General features: G+C 39.9%; 1 protein-coding gene across 3 annotated transcripts in view; it reads right to left on the bottom strand.

Annotated features, from left to right (window-relative positions):
* BTBD8 (BTB domain containing 8) overlaps nt 1–14,208 on the bottom strand; it is a 98,560-nt gene extending 84,352 nt beyond the window's left edge. For all 3 annotated transcript variants that reach the window (XM_081486394.1, XM_081486395.1, XM_081486392.1), the window contains exons 1-2: nt 14,003–14,208; nt 6,411–6,605 (exon numbers count right to left, since the gene is read on the bottom strand). In XM_081486394.1, the coding sequence (XP_081342520.1) occupies nt 6,411–6,605; nt 14,003–14,151 (344 nt within the window). In that variant the 5' untranslated portion in view covers nt 14,152–14,208. The remainder of the gene's footprint in view (nt 1–6,410; nt 6,606–14,002) is intronic.
* Nucleotides 14,209–18,733: the final 4,525 nt, after the last annotated feature.

Consider the following 18,733-nt stretch of genomic DNA (forward strand, 5'->3'; position numbering starts at 1 on the left):
CCTTATACTAGTAGGGCTGAAGTGGGTGGAACAGGTGCCTTGTAATATTAACTATATGTATAGACAGCATGGCAGCCCACTCCAATATTCTTGCCTGGAGAATCCCGTGGACAGAGGAGTCTAGTGGGCTGCAGTCCACGGGGTAGCAAAGAATTGGACACGACTGAAGCAACTGAGCACAACAGAGCACATATTTGGACCCTCACTGACTGGGGAAAGACTGCCCCTCCCAGAGTTAGCTAATTCCCAGAGCATGCCTTTGATATGCAAACCAAGTAATCCTGAATCCATTCCTACACGCACCTTTCCGTCTGGTTCTTACACTCTAGAAGGCAACACTCCTCTGCCCTAATCATCCCAGAGCCAGATACCAGACAACCAGAGACCACCTTTATAGCTCAAAGCCCTCTCTTACCCAAATTATTCAAACTCTTTAGTCCTAAACTTTCTCAGCTGCTTACTTTGCCTCATTCATTCCTTCCTCCCAAAACCACTTTTGCTCCCTCCTTTTGCCTCCAAATCGATCCTGTTGCTCAATTCTACCCATTAAGTACTTTGCTTCTGACACTTTCGATCACCAGATTTGTAGTTTTTTCCCCTCACCAAGCAGTTCTCAGGTTCTCCAGATACCAGTTGGGTGTCCTACAGATTTAATTCAATTCTGACACTGTCTACCTGGAAATTGTTACCTGTGCTTCTGACCATCTGAATGCAGATTCCTATGGCCCCTCCCTCAGGTTCAGCTCATTTGCTGGAGCAGCTCCTAGGACTCAGGAAAATATTTTACTTGACATATTATTGGTAAAAACTCAGAAATAGCCTGATGGAGATGATGCATAGGGCACAGGTTATGGGAAGGAGCTTCCATGCCTTCTAGGGTTCACTACTCTCCCAGTACCTCCATGTGTCCACCAACCCAGAGGCTCACTGAAACCCATCTTTAGGATTTTCATGCAGGCTTCATTACATAGGCATGATTGATTAGTGTGTGTTAGTAGCTCAGTCGTGTCCAAATCTTTGTGACCCCATGGACTGTAGCCTGCCCGGCTCCTCTGTCCATGGAATTCTCCAGAGAAGAATACTGAAGTGGGTTGCCATTTCCTTCTCCAGGGGATCTTCCTGACCCAGGGATCGAATCTGGGTCCCCCACATTGCAGGCAGATTCTTTACCATCTGAACCACCAGGGAAGCCCAATCATTGGTCATTGGTGGTTAACTCAGCCTCTCCCCTTTCCAGAGGTGGAGGGAAGAGCTTAGTTTCAACCTTCAAAGCACTTGGTTGGTTTTCATGGATTCCAGTTCCCATCCTTATAGGCTTTCTAAAAGTCACCTACCTCACTAATGTAAACTCTGGTGTGGTTTTAAAGGGGCTTGCTATAAATAACGAAAGACATACATTTCATTTTTATCCTTCTGGAGCTATTTCAGGAACTGGGAGTAAAACTAAGTGCTATAATAAAGTCTATGCCCCAACCAGTAATGCTAAAGAAGCTAAAGTTGAATGGTTCTATGAAGGGCTACAAGACCTCCTAGAACTAACACCCAAAAAAGATGTCCTTTTCATTACAGGGGACTGAAATGCAAAAGTAGGAAGTCAAGAAATACCTAGAGTAACAGACAACTTTGGCCTTAGAGTACAAAATGAAGCAGGGCAAAGGCTAACAAGAGTTTTGCCAAGAGAATGCACTGGTCATAGCAAACACCCTCTTCCAACAACACAAGAGAAGGCTCTACACATGGACATCACCAGACGGTCAATACCGAAATCAGACTGATTATATTCTTTGCAGCCAAAGATGGAGAAGCTCTACAGAGTCAGCAAAAACAAGACTGGGAGCTGACTGTGGATCCGATCATGAAGTCCTTATTGCAAAATTCAGACTTAAATTTAAGACAGTAGGGAAAACCAGTTGTCCATTCAGGTATGACCTAAATAAAATCTCTTACGATTATACAGTGGAAGTGACAAACAGATTCCAGGGATTAGATCTGATAGAACTATGGATGGAGATTCATAACATTGTACAGGAGGCAGTGATCAAGACCATCCCCAAGAAAAAGAAATGCAAAAAGGCAAAATGGTTGTCTGAGGAGGCCTTACAAATAGCTGAGAAAAGAAGAGAAGCAAAAGGCAAAGGCAAAGGAGAAAAGGAAAGATATACCATTATGAATGCAGAGTTCCAAATAATCAGTTCAGTTATTATATTCATTTTGTTAATGTGATAAAACTAATGGGAAGTAATTAGTGTGATCCACATTCACACAGTTAGAAATGGCAGACTTACTTGACCACAGAGCCTACTTTACAACAAAGCCACTAGACCACCACCTACTAGAAAAACAAAAGTGTATACAGTATTTTAAAATTGATGGTTGGAACTCAACAATGAACCAATGATCTATGCTGGAAAATGATAATGATTTTCTAAACTGCACTTAAAGTATCTGTTTAAATTACAGCATATCATACTGTTCTTACAATCAGAAAGCCAAAGTTAGACAATTTTCTGTTTATGCTTATTGTAGCTTCATATGAAAAAACTCTGAAATAATAAAAACAGATCATTTAAGCAATTGTCAGAGAATAAAATGAAGAAAAATAAGCCAAATCACACACATATATTAAAAGTTTAATTATCCAAAAGAATTTTCTACATTAATGTCAACATGGTTTTGATTATAGGCAAAAAGTATATCAGCAAATAACTAAAAGACTAGCAGCATCTAAAAAATACTTAGGACTCAGGACATAACAACACAAAAATCCAACTCTGATTTCTCATAAAAGTTAAACTGATAATTGGTACTAGTATTAAGGATAGACATACAGACCAAAGGAAATGAATTGAGAGACCAGAAATAAACCCTAATGTCTATGTATTAGTCAGCTTGGGCTGCCATAACAAAAATCACAGATTGGTGACTTAAACAGAACTTTATTTTTCATAGTTCTGGAGGCTAGACATCAAGATCAGGTGCCACCATGCTGGGGTTCTGGTGAGAACTCTCTATGGCTTACAGTTAGTCACCTTTTCACTGTATCCTTACATGGCATAAACAGAGAGAACAACACTCTCTCTGGTGTCTCTCGTTAAAATGGTACTATTCTTATCATGAGGTCCCATCTAAACTTAATCTACCTCCTAGAGGCACAGTCTCGAAATAGCGTTACATTAGGCAGTAGAGCCTCAACACATGAATTTTCAGGGGAATCAACTCAGTCCACAGCAATAGATAACTGATTTTCAACAGTATATATTGACAATCCAATGGGGAAAGAACAGTCTCTTCAAAAATAGTACTGGGATAACTAGATATCCAACATACAAAAAGAATAAAGTTGGTCCCCTTCCTTATACTATATACAAAAATTAACTCAAAATGGATCATAGACCTGAATGTAAGAGCTAAAAGTATAAACCCAAAAAATTTGTAGAAAAAAGTGTAAGAATAAATCTTTGCGACCCTAGAATAGGCAATGGTTTCTTATCTATAATACCAGCAGCACAAGTGACAAAAGAAAATTAGATAAACTAGGCTACATTAAAAATCTAAAACTTTTGGGTTGTAAATGACACCATCAAGACAACCCACTGAATGGAGGAAAATATTTGCAAATCATATGTCTGATAAGAGCCTATTGTCTAGAATACATGAACTGTCTTATAACTCAATGATATAAAGACAAATAATCCAATTGAAAAATGGACAAAGGATGTGAATAAACAGTTCTCCAAAGCAGACATACAAATAACAAGCACACGAAAATATGCCCAAATCATTAGCTACTGGGGAAGCACAAATGAACCTCAATGAGATATCACTTCACATACACTAGGATGGCTATAATAAAAATGACAGAAGATAACAGCATGTGTTACAAGGATGTAGAGAAAATTAAACCTTCATACACTGTTTGAAGGCATGTAAAATGGTATAGCCTCTTTGGAAAAAGAGTTTAGCACTTCCTCAAAAAGTTAAACATAGAATTACCATATGATCCAGCAATTCCACTCCTAGGTATATTGACCCAAGAGAAATGAAAACATAGGTTCACACACACACACACACACACACACACACACACAAATTGCATAGGAATGTTCATAGCACAATGTGCTGTGCTATGCTTAGTTGCTCAGTTATATCTTACTCTTTGTGACCCCATGTACTGTAGTCCACCAGGCTTCTCTGTCCATGGGGATTCTCCAGGCAAGAATACTGGAGTGGGTTGCCATGCCCTCCTCCAGGGGATCTTCCTAACCCAGGGATAGAACCCAGGTCTCCCACTTTGCAGGCAGATTCTTTATTGTCTGATCCACCAAGGAAGCCCAAGAATTGAAGTGCGTAGCTTATCCCTCCTCCAGGAGATCTTCCCAACTAGGAATCAAACTGAGGTCTCCTGCATTACAGGCAGATTCCTTACCAGCTGAGCTACCAGGAAAGCCCTCCTAGCACCATATGATCCACCAATTCCACTCCTAGGTATATACTCAAGAGAAATTAAAACAGGTTCACACACACACACACAAATTACAGAGGCATATTCATAGAAACATTAACCAAAAGTGGAAACAACATAAATGTCCATCAACAGAAGAATGGACATATAAAATGTGGTATTGCCATACAATGAAATATTATTTGGCAATAAGAAGAAATGAAGTAGATATATGCAGCAATATAGGTAAACCAAAGAAACATTATGCTTAATGAAATAAGCCAGTCTCAAACCCCACAAATTGCATGATTTCATTTATGTGAAAAGTCCAGAATAGTCACGGAAAATAGATTAGTGTTACCTAGGGCAGGGAGTGAGGGAGTGTAGAGTGATAGCTAATGGGTAAAGGGCTTCTTTTGGGGGTATTGAAAATGCTCCAAAATTAAACTGTGATCATAACTCTGTATAAACACTAAAATCACTGAATTATACACTTGAAACAGATGAATTACATCTGAGATATACGAATTATACCTCAATAAAGATGCTTTTAAAAATTGGTAATTGACAAACCTATAGTACTATACATTGACACAATTGCCAGTACTAGCTTCAAAACTTAGTTCCACATTTACATAACATCATTACTAAACACTAAAGTCAAGAATCACTAATCAGTACATACTTAGACCTCACAAACAGGGCCAGATAAATATCTGCTGTATAAGTGTATGTGATGGGGGTGTGACAGAAAAATTTAGAATATCATTAGAACAATACTACCTTCCATATATTGGAGAAAGGGAAGAAATTATGAGGGAGCAAGATTTAAATGACTGAAATGAGGTGCAAATAAGCACCTCAAGCTTCACAAGTGCAAAAACTTAGTTAACAATTTTTATGGTGCTTATTGTGTGCCAGGCATTTTACAGATGAGGAAATTCTAGGCAAGAGGGATGAAATCTGAGGCACACAGCTACTGAACAGCAGAGGAGGGAATCTGAATCCAGGCGTTCTAGCTCTATAGTACATGTTCTTAAACTCTAAAGTGTTAAAGTCCCCTCTAAAGTAATTGAAATGGATTTTTTTAAAAAAAGAGATGTAATTCTGAAGAACTACCTTAGAAAGTATTTCCCTCCTGGATACATTTGGCAAAGAATGAGGGTCAAATAATTACACATCTGTGCAGATAACAGTAAAGCATTAAAATGGAATTCTATTTAATTAGAATAGGGATTAATTTAGTGTCTCCCAAGATTTAGCTAATGACAATTCACCAAACGTGAGTACCCCAAATTACTAAGAAGTTCAATGGATGTCCTATTCAAAAATTTTGACCACACACAAGCCAGGAGATTAAAAAGTTATGACCTCATATTTTTATAAACATATATAATTTAATGCTTTACATAACAATAATACAGAAATGAGTATGCTGCAATGGCTCTCAACAGGGGGCAATTCTACCCCAAAGAGGGCATTTGGCAATCTCTGAAGACATTTTGGTATTTACAACTTGGGGTCAGGGCTCAGGAAGGCTAAGGAGACAAAGTGCCAATGACAGCTAGTGACTGGAGGCCAGAGATGCTGCTAAACATCCTAAAATGCACAGTACAGCCCCCACCCAACAAAGAATTATCCAACTTAATAGTGCCACGGTTAAGAAACCTCAGCATAGAGTAATTCATTCAAATTACTGGACAGCAGTACCATTTCTCCTCTCTCAGGATCAATCTCAAGTTAGAAATTAGCCTTTCCGAATACTAATCCTCTAAACACTCTTAATACTAATACTTTGCCTCTACTAACACTAATTATTAAGATAATATGGAATTTAAATGAATGGATTTCTTAGAAGGTTATAAAACAGCTATGAAAATACATGAAATAAACACACAAATATGTTTAAAAAATAAACAAATACATACTAGATTTAAATAAGAGGAAAATATATAAAGAAAGCACTTACTGTAAAAATGTTCTAAATTCTGAGGCTTCAAAGTTCTCCACAGTGACATGTTCATGATTTTTTAAGTTATTTGTATGTCCAACAGTATGAAAATAGAAATCAGGAACCCTTGCTAAAAGGACTGCTTTGTGTGCTTTGAACAAAGTACAACCTATAGAGAAAGTAACATCTGTATGTACTTCTTCTCTTAGAAGCCTATAAGGAATAAAAAGGAACCACAGTTTAATTAGTGATGCTTAGAAATATATAACACACTCGTTTTTATAAAATAAGTTTTTAAAATAACACATAAACTAAAAATACAGATAACAAAATAAAAATAATATGAAAATGAGTTTATTCTCAACTCATTCAAAGAACATTGTTTAATGTTGGTTTGGAATGCAATTTTCTAAAATTTATAATGAAAACAAAGGTAATTACACTGAAAGAATAAGACTACTTTTTCAAAAAATATCTTTTCAATTCCTTCTAACAATAAAGTTATCTTCTACGTAGGTTGATTTTCCTTTAAAATGTACACACTTTAGATTTATTTTGGAAAGAGAACACAAAGTAATGTGGTCACTGACTATTGAATCAACTTTTAAAAATCTTATTAAAACCAAAGCCAAAAAAGTAAACAGCAAACCAGATGTGGTAATAGACAATTCAGACCAGAAACTGGTACCAGTTTTTTTCTGGAACCAGAAATTGTGTTCTATTGTTAAATACAAGTCTGAAATGCAGGCTTAGCTGTCAAGAATGTGACATTTAAGCCCTTTTCCATCGACCACCCCTCCCAAAAAATAGAACTAATCATGCTCTAATCTATTATTAAAATGATGGACTCATGTGGAGAGCCCATTCAAATCCCTTTACTAATGTGCAGACATAGTTATGGTAAAGCTGTTATGTAAAGTGACAGAAGAACAGAAATCAGCATCATAACAGAAAACTGTCATACAATCTCTTTTTCTGTGTGCTAACTCTATTTTTATTCTGCAAACATTAAATAATACTTCATGTTATGTAACATTATCATCATCATCAAGGTATGCATTCTCAGAGGACTTCTGTATTATAGGATATAACTGGTGATCACACTAAAACACTACAGGAGGTACAAGTATGGATAAAGACATCCATTACAGTGAAAGCTTAGAATGTTGCCACTGACACTCACTCCCAAGACTCAGTTAATGGCTCCTTCCTCTGGTCCCTCAGTACATACCTCTATTTATAACACTTTTGTCATCACATCATTATTATTTTTATATATCTTTCTCCCTACCAGACAATGAACTCCCTAAAGGCAAAAACTGTGTATCTTCATTAGATAGCTTAATATCTGCTTTTTGGATTTTGTTGTATTTTACCCTAAGCAAAATAAATGTTTCAGAGCACAAAGCTTTTAGAACCTTGGAAACAATGACCAAACAAGATGCATTTTAGTTAATATATTAATAAATTATTTTCATAAGTGATTGTTAAATTTACACAAAAATGTATTGATTTCCAAAACATTAACAAAAACTCAAATTGTACAAATACTTCATTTATTCTCCTTCCCACCCATCTTCTACCCTTCCCCAAATAAATAAACAAGCATTTACTTGGGGGAGCTGACAGCCATACAGCTCATTAGGTAATCTGTCTTGTTTATAATAGATGCTCATGGGTATTTGTCAAATAAAAAAACGTAAATGTGTTTTTAAAAATGTTAACATGAAAATACAGTGTTTTTTATTTTATAAAACCACTTGGATCAATTACAAGTATATCCTGTTATCTGTTGCTGTTGTTTAGTTGCTAAGTTGGGTCCGACTCTTTTGCGACCCCATGAACTGTAGCCCACCAGGTTCCTCTGTCCATAGGATCTCCCAGGCAAGAATACTGGAGTGTGTTGTCATTTCCTTCTCCAGGGGATCTTCCTGACCCAGGGATCAAACTGAGTCTCCTGCATTACCAGTAGGATTCTTTACCACTGAGCCACCGGGGAAGCCCTTGTTATCTTTTACAAGTAACAATATCTGACTAAGGGGAGGTTTATGGTTCATCTAATAATAAACCCTACTGAAAGGATAGGTTGGAGGAAAGGCTCAGTGGTGTCCAGACCCAGCTTCCTTGCACCTTATTTCTCTGTCAAGTACTGTATTCACCTATCAAAAGCATTTTAGTCCACTGATTAAACCAAATTTCTCACTAAAAATTTACTGTGTGTGTAATATGAACTAAGCACTGGGGACACAAAGATGACTAAAATATAGTATCTGCCCTCAAGGAGTTTATAGAAGAGATGGAAGCCAGGTCTGAAAATTTAAAAGTATGAAATATTCAATAGGACAAACTAGTAAATTTTTTTCAGGGACAGTTATAACAGAAGACCTTATAGAGGACAGGAAAACCATATGGAATTTTAAAGACTGAATAAGAGTTGGTCAAGAAAGCAATGCAAAGTAGGAGGGATTCCTGCCTCCATGTTCCTTACAAAGGTTTGTGTGAGTGTGGAGCCACAAATTGGTCAACAGGGTATTGACAGGTAAGAAGTACAGATGAAGCTGCAGGGATAAAGGTGAGTAAGAGGCAAAGAGCTTAACTCTATCTCACAGCTGAAGGGGAACGACCGAATAGCTCAAAACATGGGCAATTTTATTTTTCAAAATATCATCTATTATTGTGTAGAAAAGGAATCAGGGGAAAATGAGACTGGAGGGAGAAAAACTGCTGCACAACATAAATGAGTGATGTACATGGCTTGAGCCAGGAGAGAAACAATGGTGATAGAAAATGAGGGATTAACTTAAAATATATTTAGATAATAAGATGGCAGGAGTTGGTAACTGGATGCAAAAGATTCAGCACCATCTTCTGTTTCTCTTTCTCTGTGTTTCCACATGTAATTGGTCACCAAGCCCATTAATTGCACACAGAAATCCGTTTTATCTTTTCCTTTTTCACTGCCACTGTGTATCCCCTAACTATCACAAAATCTAGTTGGTTTCCTTTTATTTTTTTCCAATTTCTTTCCTCACTTCAAGATCTAATTATGCTAATCCTTTATTTTTAAAAGATCAATGATTCTCCACTGCTTCCAGAATATATTCCAAATTCTTCAATGAAAAAAGGTCTCTATGATCTAGTCTTAGTTTTACCCATTCACCCTCATCTACTGTCACTTTGCTTACCATACCCACAATCCCCTCCCAAATAAAGCTACCAAATTGTGCAACATGTCCCTGAAGCTCTTAGTCACTTCTGAATGGACAACTGACTGAGCCAAGGTTAATGTGGTAGTTAAACAAGTGAACTCTAGCAGAGATATTCTATAATAATCAAGAGCCAACTGATGGAACTCTTAAGGGAGTTTCATAGAAAATCCAAAGTATAGTAAGAAAAGGGAATGGGTAAGGAGAGAAGCAGAAATGAAGCAATAAAGATACTGGAAGATCATTTCACATAACCATACTTTAGAGAAGAAAGACTGACTGGGTCTGTATTCTGGCCATGAGACCTTGGGCAAGTCACTTTAATGTCCCTGGAACCAGACTGCCAAGGTTCTTATTCAGACTTAACCACTTCTCTTGATGCTTTGGTTCCTCTGCCTTTTCTAAAACCAGCTTGAACATCTGGAAGTTCACGGTTCACATACTGTTGAAGCCTGGCTTGGAGAATTTTGAGCATTACTTTGCTAGCATGTGAGATGAGTGCAATTGTGTGGTAGTTTGAGCATTGTTTGGCATTGCCTTTCTTAGGGAATGGAATGAAAACTGACCTTTTTCAGTCCTGTGGCCACTGCTGAGTTTTCCAAATTTGCTGGCATATTCCAGATGAACTTCCAGATGTTCAAGGTGGTTTTAGAAAAGGCAGAGGAACCAGAGATCAAATTGCCAACATCTGCTGGATCATCAAAAAAGCAAGATAGTTCCAGAAAAACATCTATTTCTGTTTTATTGACTATGCCAAAGCCTTTGACTGTGTGGATCACAACAAACTGTGGAAAATTCTTCAAGAGATGGGAATACCAGACCACCAGACCCGCCTCTTGAAAAACCTGTATGCAGGTCAGGAAGCAACAGTTAGAACTGGACATGGAACAACACACTGGTTCCAAATAGGAAAAGGAGTACGTCAAGGCTGTATATTGTCACCCTGCTTATTTAACTTATATGCAGAGTACATCATGAGAAACACTGGGCTGGATGAAGCACAAGCTGGAATCAAGATTGCCAGGAGAAATATCAATAACCTTAGATATGCAGATGACACCACCCTTATGGCAGAAAGTGAAGAACTAAAGAGCCTCTTGATGAAAGTGAGAGAGGAGAGTGAAAAGGTTGGCTTAAAGCTCAACATTCGGAAAACTAAGATCATGGCATCTGGTCCCATCACTTCATGGCAGATAGATGGGCAAACAGTGGGAACAGTGGCAAACTTTATTTTGGGGAGCTCCGAAATCACTGCAGATGGTGACTGCAGCCATGAAATTAAAAGAAGCTTACTCCTTGGAAGAAAAGTTATGACCAACCTACACAGCATATTAAAAAGCAGAGACATTACTTTGCTAACAAAGGTCCATCTAGTCAAGGCTATGGTTTTTCCAGTAGTCATATATGGATGTGAGAGGTGGACTATAAAGAAAGCTGAGCACTAAAGAACTGATGCTTTTGAACTGTGGTGTTGGAGAAGACTCTTGAGAGTCCCTTGGACTGCAAGGAGATCCAACCAGTCCATCCTGAAGGAAATCAGCCCTGAATATTCATTGGAAGGACTGATGTTGAAGCAGAAACTCCAATACTTTGGCCACCTGATGGGAAGAGCTGACTTATTAGAAAAGACCCTGATGCTGGGAAAGATTGAAGGCAGGAGAAGAAGGGGACGACAGAGGATGAGTTGGTAGGATGGCATCACCGACTTGATGGACATGAGTTTGAGCAGGCTCCGGGAGTTAGTGATGGACAGGGAAGCCTGGTGTGTTCAGTCCATAGCGTCACAAAGAGTCAGAAATGACTGAGCGAAACTGAACTGAACTGAAATGAACTTGATGTTTAGTTTCCTTATCTGTTAAATGGGATCAGCAACAAGATTGACCTCACAGGGGAATAAATAAAACATTGCATGTCAGCCCAGTGTCCAGTAGGATGGTAATAAGTATTAGGTATTTTTATTACAATTGCCTTGAACAATCATCCATATCTCAATGAGGTGTTATAAGACAATTGTCACATCCCAAGCAACTTCTCAATTCTACATCAAATCTAACTTTTTGACAACTGAAACTGTTTTCCATTTTTCCTCACTTCTCCATATATCCTATTGCCTCGGGTAACCCAGAGGTGTCTCTGTTCCTTGCTGTTTGGTACAACCCAATATAACTTGCTTTCCCAGAATAAATCAAGCTCTTCCAAATCTCTATGCCCTTATAAAAGCCATTCTCCTCCCTTAGATACTCTCTAACTTCTCCTTTCCTAATTTCTACCTAATAAATTTTTAATCAATCCCCAAGAGATCACTCAACCATCACCTATAAAGCCTCACCCAAGTCACCCCCTTCCCCATTCCTTTTGTTTGGCTATTATCTCTCTCACTAGAGTGCAAGCATAATATCAAAGTCATAGCTTACTAACCTTTGATTCTTTAAAATGTAATACAGTGTTAAGTACATGGTAGGTATTTGCTACTTCATTAATATTTTTAGAATAAATCAATGATATTGCTGTGCTTGAAGATGAATTTAACATAGCATTCAAGGTGGCTGGGTGAGCATATGAAAATTTTTTTTTGTTTTAAAAACAAAACCTTTGCTTGTAACAAGAACTTGGGAGTTCTGGATCCTATCCTTATTTGCTGCAAGGATGAGGATAAATTGTTCATCTGCTATACTTTCTTTATTATCAAATTTATTGTTGGAGTCACTTCCTATCTACTGGGAAGTACAACTAAGTCTCCATATATGCTATAGTAACTCTAGAGCCGGAGAAGGCAATGGCACCCCACTCCAGTACTCTTGCCTAAAAATCCCATGGACGGAGGAGCCTGGTAGGCTAGTCCATGGGGTCGCTAAGAGTCGGACGCGACTGTGCGACTTCACTTTCACTTTTCCCTTTCATGCACTGGAGAAGGCAATGGCAACCCACTCCAGTGTTCTTGCCTGGAGAATCCCAGGGACGGCAGAGCCTGGTGGGCTGCCGTCTATGGGGTCTCACAGAGTTGGACACGACTGAAGCGACTTAGCAGCAGCAGCAACTCTAGGGCAATATCCATCACCTGCTATACTTTTAACTGCATTTTTACATAAATTAGGCATATTACCTTCCTTAAATTCATGACAACTTCAAGGCTAACAATACAGCCAGAAGAATAAAGCCACTTAAGAAAAGGCGTGCCTCATCCTTAGAGATTCATCCTAGAAGCAGAACAACTCCACTCTTATTTTTTCTGCCTTTTACCTCAATTTCCCCTGTGGTGGAGACAGGGCAGAATCTCTCATGGAAATGCCCACATTAAAAGGACTTTTTTTTTTAACTTTATAAAGTTCAGTTTATGTTAACAGCTGCTGGAGCTTTAACTGTGAGCCCCAGGAAGTACTTTTAAATGTTGCACAACTGTTAGTTATTAGTATTGACAGTAATTAGGTTTACACTGGTTGAGCAGTTCTCAACCAGCGACCCAGGCCAGCAGCATCAGCATTACCTGGGTGCGTGCCTGCTAAGTTGCTTCAGTCATGTCCGACTTTTGCGACCCTATGGGACCTTGTTAAAAATGCAAAAGTCACCTGGGACCTTGTTAAGACATTTAAAAAATCTCAGGCCCCATCCCAGACCAACTGTACCAGAACAAGGGTCTGGGCCCCAGTATAGCTAAGCCCTCCAGGTGATTCTGATGCACACTAAAGTTCAAGAATCAATGTTTTGGTAGAAATGGAAACTAGGGAATATTTCTGAGCTTCATTTTCTTTAAAAATAGGGATGACTCTCCCGAGATTCATCACTGCCTGAGTTAAGCTTCACAACAACTCTGCATTTGCTTAAGTCCTCACGGGAGCTGGGAGTTGCCGGGAGCCGTAGAGTATTCTAGGAGGAGAGGGGAAGTCAGGTTGAAATCAGGAAGTATTTCTATGTAAGCATTTCTGATAAACCGTTTAAAGAAAGCTAAGAAGAAAGATACCTCCAACGCTCAAGTGAGTTGTTCCATTTTTACTCATTGTAAATATTCATCCTTCTACTTAATTTTATCATTTTTTCTTAGAATCGTTTAAGCTTATATCAAGTTGTGTTTCAGGACCCCGAAACCTGGGTCCACCCCGACATTAGCGAAAGCTTTTCAAGACCTAAGTCTGCCCGTGTTGGGTATGTTTTGGCATCAAGTGATGCCGCACAGAACTATGATAGTAACTTTGGTTTTCCTCTTGAACCTGGTATGTGGTCTCCGGATTGGTTATACAGGGGGAGCGAACCCGCTAGTTAGTGAAGAGACAAGAGAGCCTCCCTCGGTGGCCCGAGGCAGGAGAACAAAGCAGGAAGGGATGGAGAAACAGAGAAAGAGCCACGGTTTCTGGTCCAGAGAGGGGAGCGTTAAGAATTGAAGGAGCCTGAGTTCCCGCCTCCTCCTACCTGAGCAGATCCTGACTGAGCTGCTCCGACACCATCGCCTTCAGCCGGCGCCGCTCACAGGGTCCCTTCCTTTGCAACCCTTTACTGCAAACTCCGGGGGATCCCAGAAGTACCCCGGGGGGCGCGCTATCCTCCCCACAACGGGCCATGTCTCAAAGAAGCACGGCGGCACCACGCAGGCCCAGGACAAGGTCTCACTTCCCCCCGTCAAGAAGAAGGGGGCGTTTCCAACTGAACGCTCGGCTCCTACCAGGAATCCGCCCCCTAAAGGAAAAGGTTGACGGCCTCTCGTCTGTTTGTTGACGGTCCCTTAGGGCCGCCAGACCCCAATCCAAGAGAATATCAGAGGCCGGGCCGGAACCGGCACGTGACCTGGGAGGGTGTGCGCAGGCGTGGTAGCTCTGTTTACCTCCGCCAGCAGGCACTGCGACCCCTATTGCCCAGGGAGTGAACTGTCCTTCGGGACTCTGGTTCTGCCCTTTATTCCTGTCCCTCTGCTTTCTGGTTTGCCTGGAGAATCTCAGGGACGGAGGAGCCTGGTGGGCTGCCGTCTATGGGGTCGCACAGAGTCGGACACGACTGAAGTGACGTAGCAGCAGCAGCAGCTGCTTTCTGGTTGGTGCTAACCAGTCGTGTAAAGAAATGCTTTATTGAGAGCAGCGTTCAAATCAGCCAGTGCAGTCTCTCAGCACTTTATCTTCCTGGATGTCAGCGCTTTTTTCCCCCAGGAAAGAAGTTCACTGGCCCTTTTCTGAGGCGAGTCACACTCCCTCACTTACCTGCTTTGGGCAAGAAAAATTGGGGGTGTGAGTGTTGAGGAAACCTTCCCTGGTGGCTCAGTCGGTAAAGAGTCTGCGTGCAATGTGGGAGACCTGGGTTCGATCCCTGGGTTGGGAAGATCCCCTGGAAAAGGAAATGGCAACCCACTCCAATATTCTTGCCTGGAGAATGCCAGGGACAGAGGAGCCTGGCGGGTCACACGGGGTCACACGGGGTCCATGGGGTCACAAAGTGTGTTGAGGAAAGAACTTCGTAAAATCAACAGGAGTTAACAACACTCCTGAGCTCCCTGCAAAGGGTGTGTACAGCCTCTAGAAGACTCCTTTCCCTTCTAATATAGGGAGTGGCTCATGTAACTGCCCTTGAACTTTAGCTGAGCAATGTCAGTAATATTGCAGCGCTTTGCGTATAAACCCACAAAATTGTATGAGGTGGAAAAAAGAAGTAAGATTGTAGGAGCAGAGCCTTGAATTTCGCGGGACAGTGGGTGGATTGATGAGCTACAGAGTTTTGAATATTTTGGAGTGAAGAAAAGAGCTAGGTCGAAATCAGTTTAAAAGTCTTTTGGTATTTTTTTTATTTGATTACTTCTTCCAAAGGAAGAAGTTTCAATCTTTTAGCTTCATTCAGAAACTCTGCACAAGGTAACAAGTAATAACAAGTACATACTAATTACTTGGAAAATGCATGGATCTTGTACCATAATATTAGCCAAGAAGTAGCCATTTCTCAGAATAATGAATGATCTCAATTATTCAGACACCTTATTTCTGAAAAACATAGTGGCTAATTGATTCTTAATTATTCCTGTAGAAAGGAGTGTCACAGATAATAGGTTAATATTTATTGAGTGCTTTTTAGGTGAGAAAACTGCTCTACCTGCTGTCTCTGTATTAACTCAACTAATTTTTACAACCATTGTTTAGGTTGGTACTGCTATGAGCCCCATTACAGATGAGGAAGTTGAGGCATGAGATGCTAGGTAACTTAGCCCAGGTCACACAGCCAGTAAGTGGTGGTACAGGTATTAAAACCAGGCAGTTCAGCACCAGATCCTTTCTCTTCAAAGTCCCGTAAGATCTCTACCATGTCCCTTTATAAGCTGATGAAGTTAAAATTAGTCTACTCTCTAGTTGGGAATGGATAACAGATGGTTTCTGGTCCATGTAAATTTAATTCTCTTAAACTACCTTAGGCAGCTTAGTCAAGTTTATGAAGTAATTCAAGAAAAAGTACCCTCTTTCAAAACAAAACAAAAATAGTGTTAATGGTGCAATGTATTCCACAATCTGAAATTTTTTATTTAAAATATTATTCTTATTTTAGTTTATTTACAGTAGTCATTTATACCTTAATAGGAGTGAAATTATCAAAATTTTTCCATCAGAGGCTTTATGATCAGGAACATTAGAAAGTCCTACTGTAACAGGAGCTCTGAAAGTAAACAATACTAAACTCATAATTTCATTTAGGGTTGGCCTTAACTGTGATCCTCATGTGGTAAAATTGCCTTGGAAGGCAAAGAAACACTCCAAGCACTATGATTTCATGAAAAAGTGATTCTCTTGGAAGTGTTTTTTCTTTCTTTAAAAATGTTTTCATATAAAGCATTGCAAACAAACAAATCAGTTCAGTTCAGTTCAGTTGCTAGTCATGTCTGACTATCTGTGGCCCCACAGACTGCAGCACGCCAGACTTCCGGTCAATCACCAACTCCCGGAGCTTACTCAAATTCAGGTCCATTGAGTCAGTAATGCCATCCAACCATCTCATCCTCTGTCATCCCCATCTCCTCCCGCCTTTCCCAGCATCAGGGTCTTTTCCAGTGAGTCAGTTCTTCCCATGAGGTGGCCAAAGTATTCAACTTCAGCATCAGTCCTTCCAGTGAATATTTAGGACTGATTTCTTTTAGGATTGACTGGTTGGATCTCCTTGCTGTCCAACGGACTCTTAAGAGTCTTCTTCAACACCACAGTTCAAAAGCATCAATTCTTCGGCGCTCAGCTTTCTTTATAGTCCAACTCTCACATCCATACATGACTACTGGAAAAACCATAGCCTTGACTAGACGGACCTTTGTTGGCAACATAATGTCTCTGCTTTTTAATACGCTTGTAGGTTGGTCATAACTTTTCTTCCAAGGAGCAAGGGTCTTTTGATTTCATGGCTGCAGTCACCATCTGCAGTGATTTTGGGGACCCCACCAAAAAATGTCTCTCACTGTTTCCATTATTTCCCCATCTATTTGCCATGAAGTGATGGGATGATCACTTCGGATCATCCATCTGGATCACTTCGGATCGACCGCCCATCACAGATGCCATGATCTTAGTTTTCTGAATGTTGAGTTTTAAGCCAACTTTTCACTCTCCTGTTTCACTTTCATCAAGAGACTCTTTAGAGAGGCTCTTTAGTTCTTTTTCACTTTCTGCCATAAGGGTAGTGTCATCTACATATCTAAGGTTATTGATATTTCTCCCAGCAATCTTGATTCCAGCTTGTGCTTCATTAGCCCAGCATTTCGCATGATGTACTCTGCATATAAGTTAAATAAGAAGGGTGACAGTATACAGCCTTGATGTACTCCTTTCCCGATTTGGAAGCGGTCTGTTGTTCCATGTCCAGTTCTAACTGTTGCTTCCTGACCTGCATACAGACTTCTCAGGAGGCAGGTCAGATGGTCTGGTATTCCCATCTCTTGAAGAATTTTCCACAGTTTATTGTGACTCATACAGTCAAAGGCTTTGGCATAGTCAATAAAGCAGAAGTAGATGTTTTTCTGGAACTCTCTTGCTTTTTTGATGATTCAGCAGATGTTGGCAATTTGATCTCTGGTTCCTCTGCCTTTTCTAAATCCAGCTTGAACATCTGGAAGTTTACAGTTCAGGTACTGTTGAAGCCTGGCTTGGAGAATTTTGAGCATTACTTTGCTAGCATGTGAGATGAGTGCAACTGTGCGGTAGTTTGAACATTCTTTGGCATTACCTTTCTTTGGGATTGGAATGAAAACTGATCTTTTCTAGTCCTGTGGCCACTGCTGAGTTTTCCAAATTTGCTGGCATAACGAGTACAGCACTTTCACAGCATCATCTTTCAGGATTTGAAATAGCTCAACTGGAATTCCGTCACTTCCACTAGCTTTGTTCGTAGCGATGCTTCCTAAGGCCAACTTGACTTCCCTTTCCAGGATGTCTGACTCTAGGTGAGAGATCACACCATTGTGGTTATCTGAGTCATAAAGATCTGTTTTGTATAGTTCTTCTGTGTATTCTTGCCACCTCTCCTTAATATCTTCTGCTTCTGTTAGGTCCATACCATTTCTGTCCTTTATTGTGCCCATCTTTGCATGAAATGTTCCCTTGGTATCTCTAATTTTCTTGAAGAGATCTCTAGTCTTTCCCATTCTATTGTTTTCCTCTGTTTCTTTACAATGATCACTGAGGAAGGCTTTCTTATCTCTCCTTGCTATTCTTTGGAACTCTGCATTCAAATGGGTATATCTTTCCCTTTCTCCTTTGTCTTTGGCTTCTATTCTTTTCACAGCTCTTTGTAAGCCCTCCTCAGACAACCATTTTGCTTTTTTGCATTTCTTCTTTTTGGGGATGGTCTTGATCACTGCCTCCTGTACAATGTCATGAATCTCCATCCATAGTTCTTCAGGCACTCTGTCAGATCTAATCCCTGGAATCTATTTGTCACTTTCACTGTATAATCGTAAGGGATTTGATTTAAGTCATACCTGAATGTTCTAGTGGTTTTCCCTACTGTCTTCAATTTAAGTCTGAATTTTGGAATAAGGAGTTCATGATCTGAGCCACAGTCAGCTCCTGGTCTTGTTTTTGCTGTGTAGAGTTTCTCCATCTTTGGCTTCAAAGAATATAATCAATCTGATTTTGGTATTGACCCTCTGGTGATGTCCATGTGTAGACTCTTCTCTTGTGTTGTTGCAAG

Source organism: Giraffa tippelskirchi, chromosome 5, assembly GCF_054371585.1.
Source record: "Giraffa tippelskirchi isolate mGirTip1 chromosome 5, T2T-mGirTip1v1.2.pri, whole genome shotgun sequence".
In the NCBI taxonomy this organism is placed as follows: Eukaryota; Metazoa; Chordata; class Mammalia; order Artiodactyla; family Giraffidae; genus Giraffa; species Giraffa tippelskirchi.